Source organism: Rhipicephalus sanguineus, chromosome 3 (genome assembly GCF_013339695.2).
Source record: "Rhipicephalus sanguineus isolate Rsan-2018 chromosome 3, BIME_Rsan_1.4, whole genome shotgun sequence".
In the NCBI taxonomy this organism is placed as follows: Eukaryota; Metazoa; Arthropoda; class Arachnida; order Ixodida; family Ixodidae; genus Rhipicephalus; species Rhipicephalus sanguineus.
The window spans coordinates 219,697,951-219,725,256 of record NC_051178.1 but is presented as its reverse complement, the minus strand read 5'-3'; the positions used below and the strand labels follow the sequence as shown (position 1 = coordinate 219,725,256).

Here is a 27,306-nt window from a genome sequence, read left to right as displayed (position 1 = left end):
ATGTAAAATGTTAATAAATCTCAACACGCTTGTAGCACGATGGTGTGACTGAGTCCGTGTGTTCCATGAGCGCAGTTTTCTTGAGACCCCCCAACCGCTATCTATAAAATATCGAAGCGGGTATTATGTCCAAAGTATAACTCTGCAAATTAATTATGCAGGTCACACAGGCACTAAACATGACAAACAGCAGCCACTGAATGATATTTCGTTCCATGCAAGTGCATCTAAATTTAATGACACTTGATACAGCGATCTTCTGAAGTGAGCAATGTTAAAATAACAAATAGAAAAAAGTAAACATGCATTTATAAGTTTAGTCTGCCTTCAAAACTACGAAATTCTGCGCTGCCTCTCATTTGAGTTTATTCCTGTCTTTTACAACATTGCAACTGGCAATGGAAACTTTGGTCAGATCCAAAGACCAGAGGCAACATGGCACCTGCCAACTCCAGGCCTTTGCAACGCTGACCTGAAAAAGTTCGCCAAGCACAAGTCATGACATGAGCATTGTTGTTAAAAGTCACAAATAAAATATTTTTTAGCCAATACAAGTCATATCAAATGCTTTAATTATACTGCACTGTGCAACCTATGGTGCTGAGAGTATGCAATTTGCAGCTAAATAAATTCTGGCAAGTGCATTCAGCAGTGAATGGCATTATAGTCGGATACAACTTTAGAAGGCAGCGGCATTTCCTCCTCAAAGGCCGATGAACACAAGCATGCACCAATGGGCACACACTCGGGACTGACGTCATGAGCGGGACAGCCGGTGGCTCTGCCTTCGGAGCACATCAGCGCATGCATGAGCGGGACTATTTCTTTAGTTGCAGAGGTGATCGGCTGCCACGCTTCGGTCGTCTGGGCGGGGCCTCTCCTGCTTTCTAAAGTTGTACCCGACTGTAGGTTAGTCCATGTATAAGGCATTGGGAAGTTAATGCCACTTTCTGTGTTCATGTGGCACAGCCATTACATGTATTCGTTTACCTCCCTGGTCTGTTTAATTCTGTGTGCGGGTAAATACTGAAAAATACAGTATGTTTCGAAATGTTTGAGATGTTTCCTTTGTGGTATCATAAGCCATGCTGTCATGAAACCACCAAGATGTATTTCCTTGAAAGGGTGGTTCTGCATATGACTTCAGGTGGATTAGTTAATTGTGGTGAAATACCTATACAACAGAACCTCGTTGATACGTTCCAACTTAGTACGATTTCCCGGCTCCTACGCTTGCAATCATGAAAAGTAAAAATAACCCAATACAGCTGTGTGTAATAAATTCAGGATGATAAGTTCTCAGAAAATACGATTATTTGGCAGCGACGTTCAGCACCGGGGAAAACTGTGGTCGTATGATACATTTTGTAGTCAGAAACTCTTATTCAGGTGGGCCCTCCTATGTACTTGTGAAGCGCGAAGTGTCAGACAGCTGCCGCGTGGCGACGGCAGCTCCAAGTGCCTTTCTCCTCTACACGCTCTCTGCTGTGCTCAATTGTCCCCTCCGCGTCTCTTCCGAATTGCTGGATCACCGCTCTCTGTCAACCACACACCGACCCGTAGGCAGGCGGTGATGCTGGCCGTCAAAATCTTCAAACGGCTTTAAAAAAAAGGTATTTTCTGCAGCACTTGGCATGATTTTGCTGAGCATTGCAAATCCTTCATCCGTAGCACGATACATAAATGCACACTCGTTCCACAGACTTTTGTTCAGACCCCATGGCTACAACAACAGCCAGGGGAACTAACAATGTGGCCCAAAGAATGGAGGCTGTCGCTCCTCCAGTCCGCCACGGTTCGGTACAAGACCTACGGAAACGCACATGCCGCCGCATCACCGCCGCTGCACGACACGCCGTAACACGTAACCATAGCAACGCCACCATTGTGCCCAGTGGATATGGCCGATAATTTCCCCCACACTTTTCTCCTGGAGCGCATTCGTTCTCGGGTTGCACCGCCCATCGCATGGCGCAATTCCAGTCGGCGTTCGTTTTTCTCTGACTGGACAATTCTGCCTATCAGCGGGTCGTCAGAACCTGCCAGAAAAAATTTGTTCTGTAAAATATCTGGAAGGTTCCTGGTTATCAGATGCCAAAATGAGACAATGCACGCTCGCCGCCATCTCTGTGAGGACTCGACGGATCACAATGCGGGCACTTGGGAACTTCACCTTCGGTTGCCATTACGCCGGGCGTTATCTTTTAAAGCCTGTTCTGCCATGCGAGATGGTGCAATTACGAATGGTGGCGAACATACTGGCACATGTCTCAAGTTGAGACAGAACACAAACTGATCAATGTGAGTGTGCGACGTAGTATGCGATAGCCGCGAGCAGCTGTCGCTTTCGGGGACGCTTATCATTTTTGCGAGATTTCGTATATCATGTTGTATCGCGATTGCTACCTGCACTGCGCAGAGGTGAGCTTGTTAAGCCTTTAGCGGTGCAGCAGTTTTCTTCACGGACTGGGAGAGTCACGCGTCATCTTGCAAACGTATGTGATCGTATGCCAAATGTGTATGCTCGAGAATATCACCTCCGCTCTTCGGCAAACCTAGCCACATATTTCCAAGCGGCAATGCAGAAAGAACCGACGCTCATGCGGCGCAAAGTTTCGTCTGCTGGCACGGCGGTAGCGTTTCTTTGTGTTTACGCTAGTTGTCCCAGAGTTCGATTTTGCATTATTTGGGTTGTCTCGGGATTTCAACCCATGTGACCACGACATTATTTCCGGCCAGGACCGAAACTAGCTGGCTGACCTTTGGCTGCCAGCGAGATGCCAGAAATTCAAAAATCGAAGAGCCCCTCCATGTTTTTTGAGAAATAAATGTTTTTTGCCCTTGCCTCTCAATATTGCCAGGAGTTCGAAAATCGAAGACCCCCTCCATGTTTTTTGAGAAATAAATGTTTTTTGCTCTTGCACCTCAATATGGGCTTGTCAGCCTCAATTTTTACTGGATTCGGATCATACATTTTCCTGAATCGTATGTTTATTTTCCGCATTTTTTCTGAAAACGTATCAACGAGGTTCTACTGTATCCGATATTCAAATACATCGAATACTAAAATTTGAATCGAACTGAATATCAAATGTCATAATATTCGATCCGACATGTCAAAGCATCAAATATCCAGACCAGCCTATGACACAGATTTTCCAATAAATGCGAAAGTGCTGTCGACCATAGTCAGACCTGAAGGTCGAGCTTGCTTCGACCGCGGCCACTGGATGCACGCTGGCTGGCAGTGGGGGTGCATGATGGAGGAGGCGCTGCCCTGGCCTCGATCTCGCGCTCAAACTGCGTCTCCAGGGCACACAGCTCACCCAGGATAGCATCGAGCTCCACATCTGGGCTCTCTGCAGGCCAACATGCAGTGCACCACGTTCATGCTTATTTCACTGCTCAGCAAACAAGGCGGAGCAATACTATTAAGCTCCGTCGACAAGGCTGCAGGCAACAGCTGCTCGAGGAACAAGCTCTACAATGCAGGCAGTAATACTAGCACAAATGTTCAGCATACAAAAGATTATTCTTTTTTCATTAATGCACTATCGCATGAAACAATCACACAAGAAAAAAAATGAAAAAAAGAAGGCAATACTCGTATTCATCATGTGAGCCAATATTGGTGATGTGTTCCCATAGCGCTCATACAGGTGCTGTTAGTAATGCAACATCTGATATAGGAAATAAATTTAAACGGGTTTAAAAGGCCTAAAAGTGAAGACGTCAAGCCTGAACCTCATTTACTAAGATGCAACCTCAGGCAGCTAGTTCCTTTTCTATCCAGTTTAATTAATTACCCTTTGTTTCACAATTATTACATTTCCATTAAACCTACGCCCCCTTTGCTTTCCTCGGCTTCGTGTAATTGCACTTACAGTGATGCTGCCGAGGGCTTCTGATTTGGAGCAATTTTTGGAGCAGCAAAAGTTGCCATATTAGAGCACTCTGGAGCAGCTAATTTCACATCCTGGAGTACACTGGAGAAGCAAGTCGCATTTACATTCAAGCACCTGAATAACTATTATGGGGCTCTTATGAAGAGCTAGATATATTTCAATTCATTGCAAATCTCATTAAGAAAATCATCTTAGGAACACTCCATATGTCATTCGATTATGGGTCATTTCATGCCAAACGTTCCAGCCATTTTGGCAACTATTTCAAGTGCATTAAAAAAATCATGCTGATTCATTGCATTGAAAACAGTGAATCATTAGAATATTTGAGAGAGAAAAAATTTTTTGGTCACGTGAATACCTTCCGAATTTCCCAGAACGTCACTTGGGTGTTGTTTCTAAGAAAATTTATTCTAAGAGTATCATTTGTTTCAATACCACATTTGGTTTATATATGAAGCAAAAGTGTTTGTGTAACGTGTTTGAAGGTCAATAATATTAGTGCAATTTTTCTGCCATATATGCCTCCAGGAATTTTGGCAAAATGTTCTTTGTTTGCATTTTTTCATTGCAATATTGCGCCTTGTATGAATATCTGGGTAATGAATACTTACTCTGCCAAAGGTATATCTTCCGGAAAAATCAGACCCCCCCTCAAAGTTTCTAACCTTTACAAGAAAAAATCACAAATTTCAGAAAATAGTCATATTTGTCCACACTGAAGCGCAATTTACACCACGTGGTGCTCCAATCAAACATCAGCTTTATACCTCAGTCAAAAGCAAATAAACTGTTCTTATATGGCAAGTTTTATCACTCCAATTCTTGTTTTAAGGAAGAAAATAATTTTTGAACTTCCTCACTGAAGACAATGGGGAACTTTAACAACGAATCTGCTGTATGACCAAATGGGAAGATAGCTGTAAATTTCTGCATGCGATAGCCGTAATAGCCACATGCGATAACATCATTGTGCGAGGCCTGCAGTCGATTGCTCATCAGAAAGGAAACGCCCCGGCCGTGTTTCAAAAGGAGCATGAAGGGTGGTGCTGCGTCGCTCGAAGGGCGCAGTCGCTGGCACGCGCACTATCTCGAGGCATCAGGAGACGGCTCATAAACTTGTGCTCTCAACGCTTACTTCACATTTAAAGAACTGAGAGCACGAAAACTGCTTCAGTCACTGGAGCGGCCATATTCTCTTGAACCAGCGTTTCGTTGAGTTACGCGAGGTTGGATCCAAAAGAGTTAACCGTCAGCCTTACTTCGTATAACAATACAAACTGTTGGTATTGCATTGAATGTTTCGCCCTTAAGCGAAACTGATTTTTTTTTAACTGTCAGCTATTGACCCTGGAAAGCGAGGGGCGGACATGTAACATGGCGTAGCTGCTTCACAGCGGGCCTTCCGACACCAGGGCCGCCAGCGACGGGCTCTCTACTGACAGCTGCGCATATTAAAGCAGAATTGCGGCTGCTCCGACCAGGAGGCACGCTTTTATTATTAAGATGACATTTTTAAAAAGCAAGTGAAAAAATTGGGGGACACTTAAGCTTCACCTTTAAAAGCTGACACGATAGCAATATCCTGCCCCTAGTGTGCACTTCAACCACTTAGTGCACACTTCTTAGTGTATGTTGTTACTCGAGAAGTTCAGATTATACATTACTGCAATGTAATTGGCAAAGTACAAAGTGGTCACATAGCCGCAGCACGCCGAGCCTTGGTGCCTGCCCTTTCTGCCTCCGTCTTGCGTGGCCACCCTCGTTGTCGTGTGCCACTTGACACTGATGCCCCACCCAAACTCGCCGATGAGGAAGACACCGCAGTGTGGTTGGCGCTTGTAGACGACACAGAATCCATCACAAGTGTGTCAAGAGCCTGGTAGCGTGAGAGAACGTCTGTGTGCATGACATTTTTTTCGATGTATAAGTGCACCCAATACGTGTATGTAACAGAATGCGCGCACTAAGGTCTGTGCCTTATGTAATGGGTCCAGGAGCAATGATGCGTGACGAACGTTTTAAAAGTTGTGATGCACCCACTGCATGGTCTTGACACTTTCGTGACCACGCCTATTCCCATCGATAGTATGTTATCGATGACTTCAAGATCAAGTTTTGGCACTCTCTGAGCGGTTCTGGACAGCTAACGCAATACAAAGCATAAAATAACATGTTTTTTATCAGTTTTGATTGCGAGTTTGTTTTTTCCACCGCGGGGAGATTTTTAAAGCTCGTTCCCAGTCGGGTAGGTGAGCACTCATTGTTTCAGACTTCGCGTCGACGCCGCTCGCGGTTGCTCCACAGAAATGGCGAATTTCGAAGGATTCCGATTAATATGAGCGGGAATCTCTGGATGATGGTGGCACCACAGACACGGAAGACGACTTCGATTCGCCAAGCTTCAGTACGGACGGCGAAAGTGCGTCAAACCTCCCCGGAACATCGGCAGTTATCTGCCGGTAAGTTTCGTCTTCTCCTCGGGGTCGTTTTATCGCTACCGCGCGTCGATGTAAACGTATCCGGTGCGTTCTTAAAATAACAGCTGTTATCTGCAAGGTGTTAACTTCATTTGGGCGGGAGCATTTGGTGCCGGCTGCAGAAAGAGCGCAATTCTCTTCGCGAAGACTGCGCGTAGCGCACTTTGACCCAACACTCCGGTGTGCTGCGCGCATAGGTCGGCACTGTAAGAGAATACTCACTCACACTCACTCACCCCAATTTTTTCAGCCTTCGCACTCACTCACGTTCATACTCACGCATACTCACACTCATAGGCACTCACTCACGTTCATACTCACGCCTGCTCACACTCATAGGCACTCACTCACGTTCATTCTCACGCCTACTCACACAATAGGCACTCACTCGCATTCATACTCACGCCCACTCACACTCATAGGCACTCACTCAGGTTCATACTCACGCCCATTCACGCTCATAAGCATTCACTCACGTTCATACTCACGCCTACTCACACTCATAGGCTCTTACTCACGTTCATACTCACGCCCACTCACACTCATAGGCACTCACTCACGTTCATACTCACGCCTATTCACACTTATAGGCACTCACTCACGTTCATACTCACACCTGCTCACACTCATAGACACTCATTCACGTTCATACTCACGCCTACTCACAATCATAGGCACTCACTCACATTCATACTCACACTTACAGGCACTCACGTTCATACTGACGCCTACTCACACTCATAGGCACTCACTCACGTTCATACTCACGCTTACTACACTCATAGACACTCACTCAAGTTCATATTCACACTTAGAGGCACTCACTCACGTTCATACTCACGCCTACTCACAGTCATACATACTCAATCACGTTCATACTCACACCTACTCCTACTCATAGGCGCTCACTCACGTTCATACTACTCGCGCCCACCAACACCCACTGAAGTTCATACTCACGCTTCCTCACACTCATAGGCACTCACTCACGTTCATGCTCACACGTCACGACCATTGGTACTCACTCCTGTTCATACTCACGCCCGCTCACACTTATAAGTGTTCACTCACTTTCGGTTACGCCTCTCACACTCATTGGTACTCACTCACGTTCATACTCACGTGCACTGACTATCATACCTACTCACTCACGTTCACACTCACACGTACACACACTCATAGCAGTTACTCACGCTCTTACATCTACTCATACTCACTCACGTTCACACTCACGCCATCTCACGCTCATAGCCACTCACGCTCATACTCACGCCCACGTACGCTCATAAGTACTCACGTTCACACTCAAGGGTGCTCACACTTATGGGCACTCGCTCACTTTTATACTCATACCTGCTCATACCCATCGGTACTCACCGGCCCATTCACACTGGTAAGTACTGACTCACACCTACTCACACCGGTGCTCATGTTCATACCCACACCTACTCACAGCCATTTGTACTCACGTTCACTGATGTCTACTCACTCCCATGGGTACTCACTCACATCCATACTCACACGTATTACACTCGTATGTTGCCTTCATACTCATGCCTTCTCACATCCTTCGTCACTCACTCACACTCGCGCCTTTGAAATGAGTCTACTCATGAATGAACATGCCAAGCTTTCCGCTCTACTCACACTCACATGTGGCCCCTGATGTCCATATTGAAGTACACTCCCGTTCAAAGATACTCGCGTTTACACGTCTAATAGCTCCCATCTTCGATCATTACCACTCACACCTACTCAACCTCGCCGGGTTTCATTCACATCTCTCTGTCACACTGGAGAAAAGTTTTGTATGCATCCGCATCTATGATGATCATCTCTCATATATTCTCATTATATCCGAACGTGCAGATTTCTAAGTTTGTAATGGATAGTCTCAGGGACAAACAGCGGATGTTAACACTGGTTCAAGGGAAATGTGCTATGTATAGATATTATTATTTTTTTTAATTTGAACTTTATTCAGACAGACATTGTCTGGGACGAAGGGGCTAAAGGCAGATGCAACAGCCTGACAAAGGCCCCCCCTACCCACACATTGCTCAGGGGATGTCATATGGGATGTCGGGACCGCGGAAAATTTGTTCGAATAAACCGAATGCCGAATTATCGAAAGTATCAAGGAAACAATAAACAAGTGTCTATTACATCAATGCATTTGCATCTTCTTGATGACCACTTAAATTCATGGTACATAACTGGCATAAAAGCAATGCAAATGCCGCAAATTTATTCATTCGCAACTCCGTTCACAATGTGACCGCGGCTCAAGACAGCCGTGTCTTAACACTAAACGTGATCTGCCCCCCTCCCTTATTACGTACCGCCACCGCCACCACGCGCACGTGAAGATAACTTCTGCGCCGGAAAAATGATCGACAAATGATCGTTCGTTCATCGTAATGTCGCAACCGAATTTTATACCAGCATGCGCACTGCGGCTGAATCTCTTCACCTTCAACAGCTTCCACTATGTTCGAGTTGCGTGACGTTGCGCGTGCATTGCCCAAAGTCAAAACGAGGCTACTGAGTGCCGCATCCGCTGTGGACGAAAGTGTGGTCGCTAATTAAGGCACTATCATAGCGACCACGCAGTTCCGAAGGCGCGTGCGCGGCCTGCGCCCACAGTCGAAAGAACACTGCTCGGCACAGCATCCGCTGCTGAATAAACCTGGCTCGATAATGCACAATAATGAATGGCTACTACACAATTCTGAAGCGACGCGGCGAAAACGAAACTATGCTTGTCGCAGCTTTGACCCGCAGTCGCCGCTGGCGCTATGGACGCGATCATAGATATATCACCCACGCAGTTCACGTGCGCCGAGCAAAATCGAAGACAAAGCAAGTGGGCCGCATCCGTCGAAGTCTTTGTCGCCAACAACGTGATTATGGCTAGATCGTGGACGGCGACCACGCCTTTATGAAGGACCGCAGCCGTTTGAGTTATTCGCAAATGCCGTTTTTTCTCCAGTAAATCGAACTCCGAGTCGAACCTCGGATTGCTTGGTGCGCTCCGAGGATCCTCCGAATTAACCGGGTTGCGGGCAAATATGACCGAATTAACAAGAGTTTGATACCATTAACCAATGCATAAGCTTGCTGTGACCAGAGAATACGTCCGAACTATCCGATTTTCCGAATTAACGAGGGGCGAATAACGACCTTTTTAGTGTATAACCTTTCATTTTCGTCGATTGACCAAACAGCAAATGTACGGCGCGCTTATTTGCTAACTCCACCTTCACTGCTTATGCCAGGGTTTTAAAACTCACGTCAGCTAACGAGCCGCAGTCACGAAAATTTATTCCCGCAAGGGCCAGGACACAATGACGAATGTAAGAGCGGGGTGCCAGTAGGAATAGTTCGTACAAAATGTCTGGCCATGCATAAACATGTTCCGCCGCTATGTCAGGGACAATTTTCTCCCCCCCCCCCACCCTCTCACCCCTGAAAGTGCATTGCGCTTGCACGCTGCTCGACCAATATAGCATTGAATATGCTTAGGTTTGTTTTGTCGGCGAACACAGTGAAAATCCAGCGCACAATCACGACATCTACGAAGAAGCACACCACCACAGCGCTGATCGGCCTTGTGCCACATTGTGATTTCTGTGCGCCACACCAGCGACCGCGGTAACCCTTCGATTATGCCGCTTTTGAGACATGGCGAGTTGACGCCGCAGTATGGACGTCTGCGTTACGCCATAAAAATGTGTATCTAGCACATTGAATCGGTGTACTTCATATAAAGTTATTCGTATTAAGGCGAAAGTCTTATATGCCTCATCAAGTGGGAAAAAGTGACCTGTAATGCCATGTGACGCTCCCTCCTAGTCCTTTTCTTTCGTCCATATACAATTAAGCCCAATCAGTAAACACACAAACACACACACGAGATCACCACCGCCACGGGACCGGCGAGGCTGCCATCGTCCGAGGCGGCAGAAGAAATGGCCATAGCCTTAGCAATAATCCATAGTGGCAACGAGGACACACTTGTCGTGAGTGACGCCAAGACGGCGGTTCGAAGCTATACCAAGGGATAGGTCTCCGTCGACGCGGCGCACATGCTGAACGCCAGAGTCGCGGACTTTAAGTCCGGCGCGATCACCACCAAATCTCTCAAGTAATTCCCCGCGCATGTGGGAGAGCTTGGCAACGAACAAAGACCCGACCTCCCGTCGAACCACAACAAGCGCGCCCACCGCATTGCGAGACTGCTAACCCGCCGCGGCTGTGCGAGACATCGTCGATGGCGAGGCACCCAAGGTTGGAGGACATTCTTCTGCGACGATGATAACAGACCCTGAAGCCTTACAGGACTGCAAGGACATCATGGTCACGTACCACGAGATCTTCAGCCACTACAGGAAAACGCCACCCCACAAGCAGCTAGAGAGGTCTCAGGCGTCTGAGCTGAGACGTCTGCAAACTGACACATTGGAATATACCCGGCATCTGAACAGGCTGTGTCCGTCGCTCCACCCGTCACCCGGCTGTCCGTGGTGCGGGCACGAGACAGCCAACATGGCACACATACTTTGGAAGTGCGAGTGCGGTATTCGCCGCCACTACCCGGACGAGGGAGTGTGTACCCCATGACGACTGGCTGAGCGGTGGCGAGCCGCCCTTCTCATCCCACATCTAGTGGACCAAATCTGGGCTGTCCAGCGAGCCAGTGCTATCGCCAAGGACATCGCACGATGTTCCCCGGACGACGGCTCCTGGAGGCCTAGCCCGGGCCAGTGATTCCTCGTTGGACTCTAAATATTTTAAAGTTCATTACCTACGTACCTCATTATGCGCAAGGGTCAAAAGGTCATCACAAACTCATAATTTATTAAGGCGAAAGCCTTTTATGTCTCACGCGAAGCACAAAAGGCTGGCTCAAGAAATCTAGTGACCTCTCAAGCACGAAACTGTGCGCTACCTTCGCCTTTGCGGCCTTCGTGTGAAAAAGAAAAAGCAAAGCGGCGCTTGTGCGATATAAATTGCATGGTAAAATAGGCGCACCCGATGGCTTTGGTATTCAAGCCGTCTTAGGAGAATGCATCAGGGGCACTGTGAATCTTTTTCCTGGTTTCTAGGATATTCACGGTCCCTCGGTTCCTTCAAAGCCATCGTGCTAGGTAGCCAAAACTTCTTTATCATATTGTCGCGACGTCAAGACAGAGGCCGTAACGCACAGAATGATCGCGTCTTTTTTTTCTACAATTTTTGCTTTTAAGTACATGTGAGAAGTCTGGGATGCGTGAGAAAGTATTATGTAGGAAGTAAACTTACGGAGCAGCCCGACCTCTACGGACTACGAACTGGCACAGATACAGGTTGTCCTGTAATGTCCTTTCCGGCTTTTAGTTTTCGCACTTTGCGGAGTATCAACGTGAAATATTTTTGCTATAGCCAAAGTAAAATGTAGTGATTAGTGATGCCTAAAATTGCGCTCAATCTGAAGAGAAAAAAAGTAAAGTAAACCGGCAAGAGACAGGCCAAGATAGATACAGTCAGGATCAAAACAAATTTAGGATTTTCCCTGACAAATCCCACGATGCTTTAGAACAAGAAGAATATATGGAAGTGGAACGATGAGCAATACCTTAACCACACTGATTTACGAAACAGCAATTTGAAGGTAAATCACGAAGGCAAGCATTAAGTGAATTCTCCAAAACTACAAAAAAATAATAAATAAACGACAACGCGTCAGTATTACTAACTCCAGTCATCAAGTAGAATTAGTAGACTGTAGAAACTGGAACACCTCTATGTTAGTTGGCGAAATCATTTACTGTTGCTGAGCGCTCACTTATTTTCTCTGATCATAATAATATCTGGGTTTAACGCGCCAAAACCACGATATGATTATGAGGCGTGCCACAGTGGAGGGCTCCGGAAATTTTGACCAGCTGGTGTTCTTTAACGTGCACTGACATCGCACAGTACATGGGCCTCTACCACCACGCCTCCATCGAAATGCGACCGCTGCGGCCGGGGTCGACCCCACGACTTTCGGGTCAGCAATCGAGCCCCGTAACCGCTACACCACCGCGGCGGGCTGTTACTTTCTCTGGTATTAGCAAAGAGGTTGCTCGTGGTGGTGTTGCACACGTCACCGGTCCCAGGAAAATTAGTAGTCGAAACAGTGCTACACTCCAATAAAAAGAAAGGTCAAAAGGGGGTCACGGCAACCGACTCTCTTGGTAATTCATTTGACCCCTTTTGTAAGGTAGAATCAGAAAATGATATTTAACTTTTCTGCAAGAGTCAGTTGTCACTCTTGCAGCGCGTTTCGATCGGCTAGCGTGTCGAAGACGCCGCCGTATGCATAATATATATCGCGTGGTCGCGTGGCTGCCTGTCGTTCGGCGCGGTTCACGCAGTTCGCGCACGCTGCCTGGCGCGGCGCCGGGGCTCGCCGTCGCGTCGGGACTGGCTATGCACGAATGAAAGCTTTTCTTTTCTGAGAAATCGCTTCAAAATTTGGTTACAGAATAAGCACGGCTTTGCGCCAGCATATTCCGACACCCAAGCACATCCTCCGGCAGTCAGGGGCACGCCGTGAGCGGTTACTGACCGCATGTTTTACAAACGTAACCCATCCTTAAATACTCAGCAAACACATTCGAGTACGAGCACCCGAACGACACCCAGCGCGCGCGGACGCCGTCTACGTCGAGATCAGACATGTCATATGCTAGAATTAGCGCACATAACTCCCACAATCACGTAAACTCACTTGATTCTGTTATAGCGTCATCGCAGATGTTGGCGAACCACAAAAACAGCAAACAGAAACCAAGGAAAAAAGTGCACGGTGGCGACCCCAACAACGCGCGCCGTTGAAAGTCACTCGCTTTTTCACCTTACCCGCGAGGCATGTCCAACTTAAGTGACCAACGCGTACGTGCTGGAAGCATCCTACTATATCTGCACCTCAAACTAGCGTCTTTAAGCCAAGAAAAGCCATAATATCTAGTGCGTCTAAGCGTTCAGTAGACGGGCTTTTTTTTTCACGTTCCCACGCGCGGAAGCACACTACACATAAAGGTTGATAGAAATGTTGCTACGAAGTAGACTAAAGCGCATCTCAAAACGACATCTTGCACCTTCAGCAGTGCAAACACAATGTGCGATCAGCAAAAAATGACCCTTGATAATTGTTTGCATCGCTCATTTTATGGGGGCTTGTACAGCAACGCGCATAACGGTGACAGCTTTAGTTGGGCATCCGCAACAGCCCCGCGGACGCAGGCTGCTGTTGGAAATGGCTGGCAGATAACTTCCGCAGAGCTGCTGCAGACGCCCAGCTAAAGCTGTATAATTAGTACCTACGAAAGCAGTACACTCACCGTTAACGGGCGCACGTTGTCCGTGTCCGCGGCTCCATGAATATTCCGCCCTCCTAGCGTAACTTCGAGCACGGAGCCTGGCGTCAACGCCACCGAAGATGCGCATTTTTGATCGAACCCAATACTGCACGACAGGCAACTAACGCAACGCACAATGCACTCCAAGAGACCTAGCAGCCTGAGAGAGAAGGCCGAGACGCGGCGCCAGCCCGGCTGGCTCCGTCGGCGAAGGAGGCGAGCCACCGCGCCAGAACTGCGGCGAACGGCAAACGCGCGATACGTATGGCGCATACGACAGCGCCTTCATCGCGGAAGCCAATCGAAACGCGCTTTAGGAGAGTCCCGTGACTCCAGCCCAAATGCTCTCTTTCTCTCATCTACCTTCCAAAAGGGATCAAATGGACACCCAAAGAGAGTCACGAGGCCATGACCCTCTTTTGACTTTTTTTTCTTAGAGTGTACTCAGTTACACTAATAGCACCCTCATGAGCACTCACTCACGTTCAAACTCACGAGTACTCACACTCATAAGCACTCACTCACGTTCATATGCCTACTCACCCTCATGAGTGCTCACTGACGTTCACACTCACGTTCACACTCACGTCCACACACACTCATGAGCACTCACTCACGTTCATACTCATTCCTACTCACACTCATGAGTACTCACTCACGTCCACTCACACTCATGAGCACTCACGTTCATACTCACATCTACTCACACTCATGAGTATTCACCCACGTTCACATTCACGCCTACTCACCCTCTTGAGTGCTCACTCACGTCCACTCACACTCATGAGCACTCACTCACGTTCATACTCACATCTACTCACACTCATGAGTACTCACTCACGTTCACACTCACGCCAACTCACCCCCATGAGTGCTCACTCACTTTCACACTCACGTCCACTCACACTCATGAGCACTCACTCACGTTCATACTCATTCCTACTCACACTCATGAGTGCTCACTCACGTTCACACTCACGTCCACTCACACTCATGAGTGCTCACTCACGTTCACACTCACGACTACTCCCGAAGAATTCCCAAAGAAGTAAGTGTCTTGTTTGGTCCAGTTCGACCTTCCTGGTCTCACGTCAAACGAATTTCCAAGAGTGAGCGTTCGGAGTTGTGGCGTCAAGTGCGCCTTTTCAGTGACTGGCTCAGGGTGGTGTGTTATAGCCAGTTTCCAGAGTGGCTCGCCTTGAGGAATTTACGTGCTATGAGGCAGCTTGCGGCTCGGTTAATTGAAGGAAACTGGATGTGCGTTCTCAAGCAATTGTTGACCAGAATAAGGACAGACAGTGGGACTGAAGGAAAGAAGAACGTGGTTGTTCTTGGGGGTGCCGCTTTGCCTGCTAATGTTACGCAAATACTGGAAAAAGGTCCAAAGTTTGGCCTTGAGCCCTGCGTGGATGCGCACGAAATGATTGCCATGAACAGAGGGGTGGCAAATAGAGCAAGCCAAGAAGCACAGGAGAGGTGTCTGCTCGAGGGGATGGACTGCCTGCTTAGACAAACACCACGGAGCAAAGGGAACCATACGGATCGCCAGGTTTCCGGTGTCGTGAAATTTTTCAAGGACAGTGGTCTGAAGCTTGTGCAAGAGGATAAGGAAGGTGGTTTTGTGGTGCTTCCATGTGAACTTTATGGGGACAAGGCTGGAAAAGCTGTTATGAAAAACTTCGTGACTGTAAAGCGAAATGTGGCTAGAGCCAAGGGGGAGATGTTAAAGCTATGTAAAAGGTATGCGCTTGATAATTTGGCAAAAGAAATAGTTAAAAGCAAAAGGGAGGCGCTAGATATTTTCTTTACAGCAAAGACGCACAAACCGAGCATTCCGTTTAGGGCGATTGTAAGTGAAAAAGAATCGTGGCAAAGAAACGTCAGCCGCTTTCTGACAAAAAAGCTTAACCTCCTTAGGGTTAGTGATCCCTTCATGGTCAAGAAGTCTGAAGATTTGATTGAGTGCCTGCAGGATAACCATAATATTGGGTTTGCATTCTCAGTAGACATTGAGGATTTATTTTATTCAGTGCCACATGATGCTCTTTTTAAGGCAGTGATGACCTGTATTGATGAGCACGGAATTGTTGAATTTCAAGGTTCAGTAGGCATGCCTGCGGATAGGTTTTTATCACTGCTGAAAGCCTATCTTGACTCCACTTTTGTGTCATATGAGGGTAAAATTTATCTGCAGGGTCAAGGAATTTGCATTGGGTCATGTGTTGCTCCTTTGCTGTGCAACATTTTTCTTTCACAGATTGACAAAACACTGGAGCAAATTTTTAGCAATGAAATGGTTTTTAAAGTTTTTAGATCCGTAGACGATTTTCTGATTTTACTAAAAAAACGGGAAGATTTGACGAACCAAGTAATGGTGGAAAAGGTTTTAGAGACTTTTCGGCAGAATGGACAAGGTCTGTCCTTTACGCATGAGCTGCCTGACGATGGGGTCTTGCAGTTTTTAGACTTAAAACTAACCCTTTGTGACAGTCATGTTTGCTGGTGTTTTTCCCCCCGTGCGAGGAAGGAACTTTTACCCTTTGGTTCGGCCCACTCGAAAACCGTGAAGAGGGGCATTGCAATGCTTTCCCTGGGGTCCGCACTTCGGAAGTCGTGTCCGCATCTCATGAAGTTTAGTTTTAGTGCACAATTAGACCGTTTGAAGGTCGCCGGGTTCCCTAGCTCGATTTTGTATGCGGTTGCGGAATGCCTTCTGCAAAAGGTAAAAAAAGGCCCAATGGAAGCACGAAAGGATAAAGAACGGCCGGAGGTGGTGCCTTATATTCATAAGGTTACACACAACCTGAAAAAGGTGGCGAGTCGGCATGGTGTACCGCTGGTGTTCGCGGCCCCAAACAAACTGGCGAAGTTGTGCCCTCGCATCAATGGAAGTCATGCTCAACAGCCGAAAGGCTGCAAAAAGAAGCATGCGCGGCCGTTCACGAAGTGCGCCACCGGAGTGGTTTATGAGATACCCCTATCGTGCGGGAAGAGCTATGTTGGCCAAACGGGGCGCTGCGTAAATGATCGAGCGAGGGAACACGCTCTCATGGTAAAGAATAAGGAAGGTGCGCATTTAAGCGCGCATGTCGCTTCATGTGGATGCACGCCATGCTTCACGCAGATTAGGATCCTGGGAAAAAGTAAAAGCAAGGTAGCGCGGGAAATTTTGGAGGCATATCACATAAAGAAACGGGGTATCAATTGTGTTAGCGAGACGTCACTCAGCCTGTATGACTCGGAAGTATGGTATCTGGAGAGAATGTGTCCGATAGCATGATTAGGTAAGCGAGCATGTTGCGCATGTGTTGATGAGAAGTGGGTGTATATTAGCCTGTTTCCACAAGGAATAAACAGTTGTAAGTGAGCGCCCGTCCTGTCTTGTGTCTCTTCTTCTGTGTGAATGTGAATTTGGCGCGAAGTTGACTATTTAATTCACTCGCGACTACTCACACTCATGAGTGCTCACTCACGTTCACACTCACGCCCACTCACACTCATGAGCACTCACTCACGTTCATACTCACAACGTTCAAATGAGTGTGAGTGAGTGCACTCATGAGTGAGTGTGCCGAGCTATGGCTGCGCGGCGGCGTCCTCACGTTGTTTTTTTACCGCAGAAGTCGTCAGAGAGATATGCAACCACACAGATAAGTAGGCGTGGATACATACTTTCTAAAAGCCAACATACAGTGAGAGGGACGGATCCATGGAGGGTGGTTACTGAAGAGAAGATGAGCAAGTTCGTCTCACTCCATGTGTACATGGTAATCGTTCAAGTCCCGCGCTCGCATTGGTGTTGGTGTCAACGACACATATTTCGAGGCCTTCGTCCACCGTCAGTGATGCCACGGAAAAGGTTCAAGGCTTCTTGAGTGTCTCTGATCTGAAGAAGACGACCGTCGCATCCCACGAAAATCTTCACCACGTGTCTTCTCTACTGCAACACATGAACGATTTTTCTACGCTATCTTTTAACCCCGTCGGAACCTTTCAGTGGATAAGAAAATGGTGAAATGTGAAGGTCGGTATGGTATTCGGCAGTATATGAGTGAGAAAGAGGTCAAATGAGGGTACAATTATGGATTTTTGCAGATTTGGAACAGGCTACACTGTTCATTTCAACAGATACACAGGAAATTTGAAAAAAAAACACCAGAACTACAAACTATGCTAGGAAAGTTGAACAGAAAAAAATTTTTTTTCGCGAAACATGCGCAGCCAGCCCTTGTTTCACCGCGTCGAGAACCTGCATCGCGCGGTGGCATGATAGGCATTAGTGCCTATATTCTTGTATTTATGTAAATAATCTTTGTACTTACAGAGCTTATATTTCCACTATTATTCTACGAGGGCTTTGCGTTCAAAACGTATATTTCGATTCTTTTTAATATTGAACCTTTGCAGAGTAGCATTGATGTTTTTATGAATCTTTCTTTCTTTTTGATGCACTTTTCTTTGATAATTTTTTTATTATATTCGACATAAATCCGTTGTTTGAAATTACTACTGTTGGAAAGACCAATTCTTCTTCTATCGTTTGATACCCTACACTTTAGCATCAAGTATATTCTGTGGCAGGAAAAAAATATTTGCTAGCCTAGCCAAAAACAACCGATTTTTCCGCGGTCACGAAAGTGTTAAGGGAACACACGCAGGAATGTGTGTGCCTTTTGTGATGGGTGGCTGGCTTTAAACCATCAAATCATTATGATATTCACATGGGTGTGATGCCCGATGGCAATGTACGCTTGTACCACGCAATATTACTGCGATATTGTTACGGGGAGACGACAGAATAAGGCTGTATTTACAATACTGTGTGGGAGAGCACGCGCGCCCATTTCGTTCCCTTAAGGCTGGCGCGATCGCGAACTGACGGCGGGAGTCAAAGGACCACTAGGAGAGGAGCACCTTCGCCCTTTCCGGACAACCCCTTCTTTCCCGCTGCTCCTCACGTCAATCCTCGCATCCCGGCTCGCGGGAAAGGGAACTCGCCCTGCGAGGGAAACAACCCTCGCGGTGGGGAGGGACACGGGAGGTGAATAAAACAACCTAGCAGACAGGCAGACGGTCTCTCGTGCCCTGCTGACCTACGAAGGAACATCTCACCGCCCCGAGACCCGCGAGCCGATCATCGACCGAAGGTGTAAGCCATACCCTTTGTTTTTCTACGAGAGCGGACTATCCCTCTACGCGACATTTACGCGTTATTGCTAACGTAGCAATAGAGTGTTGTTTGTTGTGCTAGCCTGTTGCCTTATTCGCCCGAACTCGTCGTAGCTGCGATGGCGCGCTACGGGAAGGGGACGTTGACACGGTACGACTATTTGCGGCTGGGACCGGAGCTAGGCTTCTGCACCAGCCGTACGTAGAGCGGACCCCCTCAACTGACACAATCACAATGATCGGGGTAACAACCAAGATGGCAAAACCGCAACGAACCCATCCTCCTCTTTTTCATCCTCTAGGTAAGCGGCACATAACATTACCCTCCGGCAGTGAGAGCACCGACTCTGTGCACTCAGGCAAAGACGGTCGTGAGAATGGTCACTATACACACGCGTCGGTGGGTTCCGGTATATGATAGGGCTTCAGACAGACGTGAACAATGTCGGTGTGGGGCTGAGTCAACGAGGACGAAGACAATGGCTCGATTTCATACGTCACGTCGGCCACTTGGTGGCATATGTAATATGGTCCGGTGTTCGGGAAGAGTTGCTTTTCAGAAAGCCCAACCACGGCCGGTCTGGAGGCGCGCGCTCGCTCCTTCCTTTACGGCCTGCGCACGGGGGGCTGTTGCTACCTATGGCCGCAATTTTGTGGAGGCGCTCCGAGCCAACTGCTCCCTAACTCACTCCCGGCCGTTGCGGAGGCTAGCGCGCGCAGGGAGTGCTCGGCTTCCGACTTACCGTGGCGCTTTCTGAAGTTACTCTATATGGTATTCATGGTACCAATGCAATAGAAACATGGTAGCAAATATATATGATGACTCTGGTAAATTCCGCTTTACAGAAGTGGTGGCGCAGGCCGCTCATAAGCCCGCTTCTGTTGCTCGGCGAAACATTGATGCGGTTATAACACAGCCTTGTTTTTTTTTTTAAGTTTCTGTAACTTCGAGAATAAGTAAGAGGATGAACATTGCATCTGGTTGAGGAAACGGTTTAATCATGGTTTAGGAAATGTTTATTTCAAATGTATGTGCCGGCCGTCGCTGTATTTGAAAATAACAAAATTGCACATTTTTTGTTGGAGGCATCTTAATTTGTGCTTTAATATTGAAACAAATACTTCAAAAAAGTGAAAGTCACTGCATAATGGGGACGGCCGCGCTGCAGACGAAGAGGAAACATAAAAAACTTTCAGAGAATCCTTTCAATGGGAAACAGAATGTTTTCCTTGGTACTACAACAATATCCGCATGGAGAACTGAAAAAAAATCACTGCTGGTAAAACACTGTAGTGACGATCACAGTTTAAAGGAGTCAAGTCTGTCACAGCCTGATATGCTTCCGCGAGGGCTTGTGAATAAAACCGGAAGGCCTGTCATTCTGATCTGTTAACTTTTTTGTGTAGTTAATAAGAAGAATCCGGAGAAACTTCTCAGAAATAATATGAGCCAGCACTCTCGCGTGACTATTGTCCACACCTTCCGGACAGTCCAGAAGTGGCGAATCTTCAAGGTATGGCTCAACAGTCAATTGCAAAGTCTCGAGGATTTTCGTTCGAGGAAGATATTTGACTGCTTTCTCAAAGAACGTCACAATTGTGTCCAGCATTGATAGTAACTCCGGCTTTGGGTAGTGTAGATCATAGGCTTCTTGCCGACGGAGAAGATGATACAAAGGACTGCTCGTTTTGTTTGTCGTCACTAGCATGGCGCATGTTTCGCAACCGACATCAGTGATGAATTTGGCAATGTAACCACCTACATACACCAAGCCTGAATAGGCAACAGAGTTCGGTGGTTTGCGAGGAGGTTCTCGCAGAGCTTCAAGTTCCTCAATAACATCTTCCGGAATAGACACTGCCGCTTCTTCAATGTTTTCGTCACGAATGCCCATGTCTTTTGAAGGTAGCGCCTTTTCCTTAACAATGTGGGTCAAAGCAGCTGTGACGGCTCTTGCGTCTAGCGCGTCATTGCCCCCGCACATTGCCCTCAATTTTCCAAACAATGCCTCTATAGGATCACTGTTAAATTTCTTCGTGAGCACATAGTTTACTCCTTTTCTCAGAAGAAATCGGACTGTCTCCACTGTGGACTGTGTGGTGAAAAGCAGGGCAGTGTACATCTCGTCTGTAAAGTTTCCAACGCCAGCGGCGACAGAAGAATCCTGGATGCGCTTAATGTAGCCTGAAAATTCATTTTCCAGCCACAGCAATCTAAGCACACGGGCCTCAGGTATTTTCGCCTCCATCGAATATAAGGTGGTCGGGTCCTAAAAAATGTTGTTGCTAGTAGCGCTGCGTGTGCGTCTTCTATTGCCGAGTGCCGAGAAAGGCAGACTGTCCCCACACGCACCTGTACTTCCTTCACCGCTTGCTACAACCGAAAGAAGTAATTAGCAGGAGAAATTGGCCGGGCACAGCTGGTTTACAACACGAAGCGCATGCGGCGAAACGCGCTTTGGGCAGTTGGCTCGCGACGCCCTCATGCGGAGCGCGCCGTCGTGACTGTATAGAAAAAGTTCCATTGTACTCCCGGCGGCTGCTCAGGCCGTAAGGGAAGGAGCGGGCGCGCGCCTCTAGACCGGCCGTGGCCCAACATGGCATGCTGAAGACCGAAGGAGGACGAGAAATCCCGGAAGAAAGTGGGTGTCTCTGTGACGGCGATCGTAGCGAGGTTGTTGGCCCGCTTGCAATTCGGTTAACCGAACGCACACAACTTGATGTGCATGGCCGGCGCAGGCAATAACTTCTTGAGCTTTGTCAGTAGGTGCGTACATGGAAGGAGGCATCATCGCATCCATAGGCAACGTTGGATTTCGACCGAATAAGAAAAAGAAAGGCGAATAACCAGCCGTCTCGTGCCGGGATATGTTATACACGAACGTGACAAAAGTAGAGGTGTGCGAATATTCGAAAGTTTCGAATATCTGTCAAATATTACATTTGCAATATTCGTATTCGATTCGAAAACCATGTATTCGAGAAGTTTCAAATATTCGATCTTTTTGAGTATTCAGTCATATTACTGAAAAGAAAGTCCAATTTTGCGCCTTTACGGTGAGCGCATCAACGGTCGACCAGTGATTACTACGACTTCGGCGCGAGTGCGGTAATGCAAACACGACTAAGCATTGGAATAGGCATGTGCGCCGGACCCAAGATCACCGGCGGCGGCGCGCCGGTCTTTCCACCTCCAGCGAGGGCGCGTGAACGGTGCGGCGTTCATCAGACCGGCGGCGGCGCGGCGCAGGGGGGGGGGGGGAGGCGATGCAGTGAATGCGATAAGTACACGCCGTAATGTTACATCAGCGAGGGCTAGCAGCTAACTCTTTTTGCTCCGATCTCTCTTAACTCTACAAAACGCTGGTGTATGGCAATGCCAGCCGCTCCCGGGAGAGAAGCGGTTTTTGGTCAGTTTGTCCTGCGCCTCCTCTATTTTTCAGTGCCTGGGCGAACGCTCTCCTCGGGCCGTCGAGTGCGCGCTCCGCGTCCGCTCGCCGCTGCCGCGTGGTGGCGCTGTGCAAGTAGACTACGGGACAATCAAGCGACAATCATTATGTACAGTGTCACAATAAATGAGTGCACAAGGCTGAGCAGGCTGCCCCATGCGACAAAAGTGTCCAGGTCGACAGGCATTCGGCTTCTATACCTTGGTCACTACCGAAAAGGGCAAATGGAAGAGATAAGAAAGATACCTGAGGAGGCAGATACTGAGGCTACAACATTCCGTCGACAGATACAAAGACGAGCTCAAGCAACTGACGAAAGGCCGCACCATTTTTCACGCCTTTCACACTGGCTCAAGTTACACACATCGGTCAGTGTTGCAGGAAGCGCACGGCATTTGTAGCTGTCTTTGTTTTTTGTACCACCACGATTTAACTGGTTTAAGCTCTGAAATGGTGGAATCACTTGGCATAGTTCCTCTTTTTCTGGCACCAGCTGTTGCTTTCTCCCGGTTGCAACAAATGTAATACTCAAAAGCCTTACGAAGGGAACGGGCGATCACGTACCGTATTTATTCGAATATAGGTCGACCTTTTTTTTCCAAAAATGTTGCCCATAATCAGCCATCGACCTATATTCGTGACCAAAGAATCTCGACCTATATTCGCGATCAAAGCGACCAAAAGCACCGCACCTATGGCGTTCAACTGCCGCGCCTGCTGTTCTTCAAGCAGTTCCTGCTACATACGCACATTATATACCATAAAATCTGGTATAAAAACCGTACCCGTTCGCCTTTTCCGACTAAGTAACTAAGAAAAAAAAGTTATTTGTGCAATAGCTGCACACCGCCTTTTCAAAGCCCCCGCGAAATGCAGCCGCTCCGCCATGTTTGCGCTGGAACCCGCGATTTCCCTAGGTAGGCCGTGAAGTCCCTAGCCCCCTAGCCGTGCTGCCTGCCGACGCGCAGCCGCACTGGCACTGGCCTAAGGCCTCACTCTTCGTTTGTTGTTTGATCTGACGTGACGGTTCGCATTTGCATATGCGCGGTTGCGATGGTGTCACGTCGGTAGAGCTACACAGCTGACTTCAAGCGTCAAGTGATACTTTTTGCCGAGAATTCCAGCAATTGTGCCGCTCAGCGTGAGTTCGACGTAAAAGTTGATTAGGGGTTGGCGGAAGCAGCGGGACCGACTGTTCGCGTGCAATGGATAGCGTCGTGCTTTTCGCGGCCCAGCAACTGACAGGCATGACGCTCTTGAAAAAGAACTGAGGCTCCGGGCGTCAAGGAGGCCCTGCAGAAGGCCAACAGACCTGGTCGTCATACCGCTAGGTATGACGTCCCGGCTACATTAAGGACCGGGTGGCGAAGAGTTACAAAGAGTGGCTCATGAAGGAGGATGCTGCAATGACACCGACGGGACGCCGCGAGAAGGGCTTCCCTCAATAAAGTTGCGACGTGGGTGAAGGACGCGCGGAAAGACTTGCCAGCGGAAATGATCGTGACTGGCTTTAAAAAGTGCTGCATTTCCAACGCAATCGATGGCAGCGAAGTCGACGTCATTTGGGATGCCGAGGATGCCTGCGAAGAATCCGACAACCTTCCTTGCACATCTGACGAACATGACACTCCCGGCAGCGACTAGGGCGCTAAGTTAATTGTAAATAAAGGTGTGCTATGTTTCAATTTTCCTGTTTCTAAAAAAACATGGGTCGACCTATATTCGAATATTTTTTTTTATTTCTCGTAGAGCGCTATAAGTAGGGGTCGACCTATATTCGTGCCCGACCTATTTTCGAATAAATACGGTATATCCCTGGAAGCAGTCTAGTGACATTTCATGCTATTTAGCGCATGAACTCCAGGCTTGCGTATAATGTGCTACACCAGTAGACGGTAGCACGCATCGGGGAACTTTAAGCGCCTAAGCTTTCAGTATTAGCTCTTGGCAAATGCTGCTTTCGAAAATCGACTTTCAGACAGTCAAAAACCGACTCTCAGTCAAGCGAACGTAATGGTGACAAAACAATTTTCCGCGCATCACCGGCATGCACTCTCTGGTATCGGGCTAGCAGATTACGCGCGAGCGTCTCGATCAAATAGCCGCGAAAGACACATGCCTTTGAAATTAACTGGTTGCCCAGAACGACAAGTACTTCATGATTCCAGTTTACAAGTTTTCATTATACTTTAAACAACGCAAATACAGCCGTAAACTGAACCATATCGCAGCTTCGCAGCCATGGCATTCGTTTCCGCGAGCGACAACGCGACAGCGGGTCGACTACGGTGGCGGCGCCCGGCGGCTAAAAGCCGCACTAACGCCGACGGTTGGTTCCCATTGCGCTCCGCTCCTTTGCCCAGGCACAGAAAAATAGAGGAGGCACTGGTTTGTCGTATCAGTGGTCCGAGCGCGAAGCAGTGAGATCACAGCGCTCCCAGCGTGTAGAAGGTATACGAGCCATTCGCTGGGGGATGTCTGCCAAAATAGTACACGCGCCAGTGCTCTCGACCGCACCCTTATAGTCAAAGTTCACAGTTGCTGCTCGAGTTACGCAGTCCCTCTCCCCAGACATCCCTTCCTGCTCCTTCACCCAGCCAATGATGGGCGGGGCGTTTCCTTCTGCTTGAGGAGCAATCGACGGCAGGCCTCGCACGCGGGTTGATGTTATTCCGTGTGACGGAGATGGCTAGCTTGTTTCATCTCTGCTTTAGCCATGTTCCTTTCCAACGCTCACGAGCTTTTACTCGCAGGTAGAACATACAATGCGCAGAATGATGTTATCGATTTAGAGTTTATACGAAACATGACGGCGAAGGTGAAAACCTGTCCTGAGTGTCCATACAATTGCTAACGCAATAAAAAAATATACAAAAAACCGTCGAAGCGGGATCGCCTTTTTCCTGGAAAGCTGCGTCGTATCCGCTGTAAAGATTGCGTCCGTTGGAAGAATCATCATCCAGCACCTTTTCCATTGGTTTCGTTCTCGCCTCCAGTACCCTTCTTACAGGGGACATCTCACCACTTATTTCTTCATAAAGCATGTGTACAATGTCAGCACTAAGCGTTAAACCTATCATGATTTTGCACTTTTCAGCTACAGTCTGTTATCTCTACATGCGCAGTCGCAAGCGCACAAAATGGAGCGAAATCAGTTAATCGCGCACGATACTAGTCATGCGAGAGAAGTAAGAGCGGGTGGGCGGCTGCATAGCAAAGGAGTATGGGAGACAATTCACAACTGTTATTTATCGTATATGGACCAGTCAAGAGTATGTACCCTGATGATGTCACGTGAATCACTGTTCTGGCATCACAAAGTGCACCAAAAGACAAGAAACGCCAAGAGAGAATAACGCGCTCGTTGTTTTTGTTTTTTTGTTGTATTTTCAGAGGCTGTTAGGGGCCCTTTATAAAAACAGGGCGTGTAAACACGGACACAGGAGAGTAGTCAAGGCACTAGAAACGCCCCTAACAACTGAAAAATAACACAGCGGTGGAACCGAAGGTAGACACAAATATTTATCTGCGCATTCCCACGTAACAGGCCATACCTATCAATCAAATACGAGTAGTGGTCTACGTGAGAGATAGCTGTTCACTCTCTCGACTTTTCTTTTATGTCCGTGTTTCCACGTCATGTCTTAACATGAATACCTACCAACTAGCTCAGCTATATTCTAAGTTTGCCATTCTCTTTACTTCTGTATTTATTTATCGATTTACTCGAGTAAGAATGAAAGGAAAAAGTGTACTAACGCACCAAGATATATATATTACTTATTTAGTTTATTTATTTATGCACAGTGTACTAGGTCCAAGACTCCAAGAATATGCTATCCAGCGAATTGGGTCGCCGCCCTTTAAGGCTGGAAGACGCGGCAGCATTAAGGTCAGGCAATATTCATGATATTTCTGGAGAAGAAAAAGATACTACAACTTCTGGGGAGCTATTCTCGATGCGTTCATCCAATGGAGATGTCCACAGTCCATTTCGGCAGAGCGCATTCAGTGATTCAAAAAAGCGGTGAGCCGTGATGTCACCTCGCTCTTGACCACGCCGCCGCATCGAACCAGCCAGCACATTCCTAGCGTAAGAAGAGAGTGGACAAAATCCACAGAAACAGGAACTTTTCAATTCTGAATGTGCATATGAATGTGTCCCAAATGTTTGAGAACGATGCAGGGAATGTGTACCGACCTTATAGCTGCGTTAGACGAGCGGCCGCATTAAACCTATATCAATGGCTAACACGATCAAAAGACATGTGCACCGGAAATCGGATCTCTGAGGGCTGCGTTCGTTGCACTGAAGCACATTCCCTCCCTATCATTTGTGTCGAGAGTGTTCAAAAGCTTCGTGATGTCATGATGGCGCTGCAGAACAAGAACCCGAAACAGGGGGCACGCTTCTCGCCGAGCTCCCGCTATTCAGCGGCCGCTGAAATGGACAGTTCGTTACATGAACACATCGAGAAGCGCTCCTCTGGCGATGTACTGTATTTTATTTCCAGATTCCCCATTCTAATTAAAAGAAAAGTCTAACGGCGGCGTGATCTCTCTTGGGACACTTCGGCGGCGGCGCGAGTGGCGTGACCAAAAACAGGCGGCGGCGGCGCACGCCTCTACATCGGAAACACACGGGGGCGTGATGACAGCTACCGACGAACGCGTCGTGGCACTTCGCGACAAACCCAACAAACCTATCAACGATCATGAACTGCCTGCTCGGCAGCGCGTGTGGTTTAGCGCTGTTGCCACTGGTGTGAGTGTACTGCACGCTTTTAAGAACAGGTGACAACCCACACACGCCGTTCGCTGCCGTGCCCTTAGGCGGGACCGCTTCAATTAGGTGCGTGTAGCTTGCGGAAATGAAAGCAGCTCGTCGTCACCGCATTGGCCTGAGAACGTACTC

At 47.9% G+C, this 27,306-nt stretch overlaps 1 protein-coding gene across 2 annotated transcripts in view; it reads right to left on the bottom strand.

The window, feature by feature from the left end:
• LOC119388316 (amyloid beta A4 precursor protein-binding family B member 1-interacting protein) overlaps positions 1-27,306 on the bottom strand; it is a 254,968-nt gene that overhangs the window by 177,401 nt on the left and 50,261 nt on the right. For both annotated transcript variants that reach the window (XM_037656020.2, XM_049413910.1), the window contains exon 5: positions 3,196-3,359. In XM_037656020.2, coding sequence (XP_037511948.1) covers positions 3,196-3,359 — 164 coding nt within the window. The remainder of the gene's footprint in view (positions 1-3,195; positions 3,360-27,306) is intronic.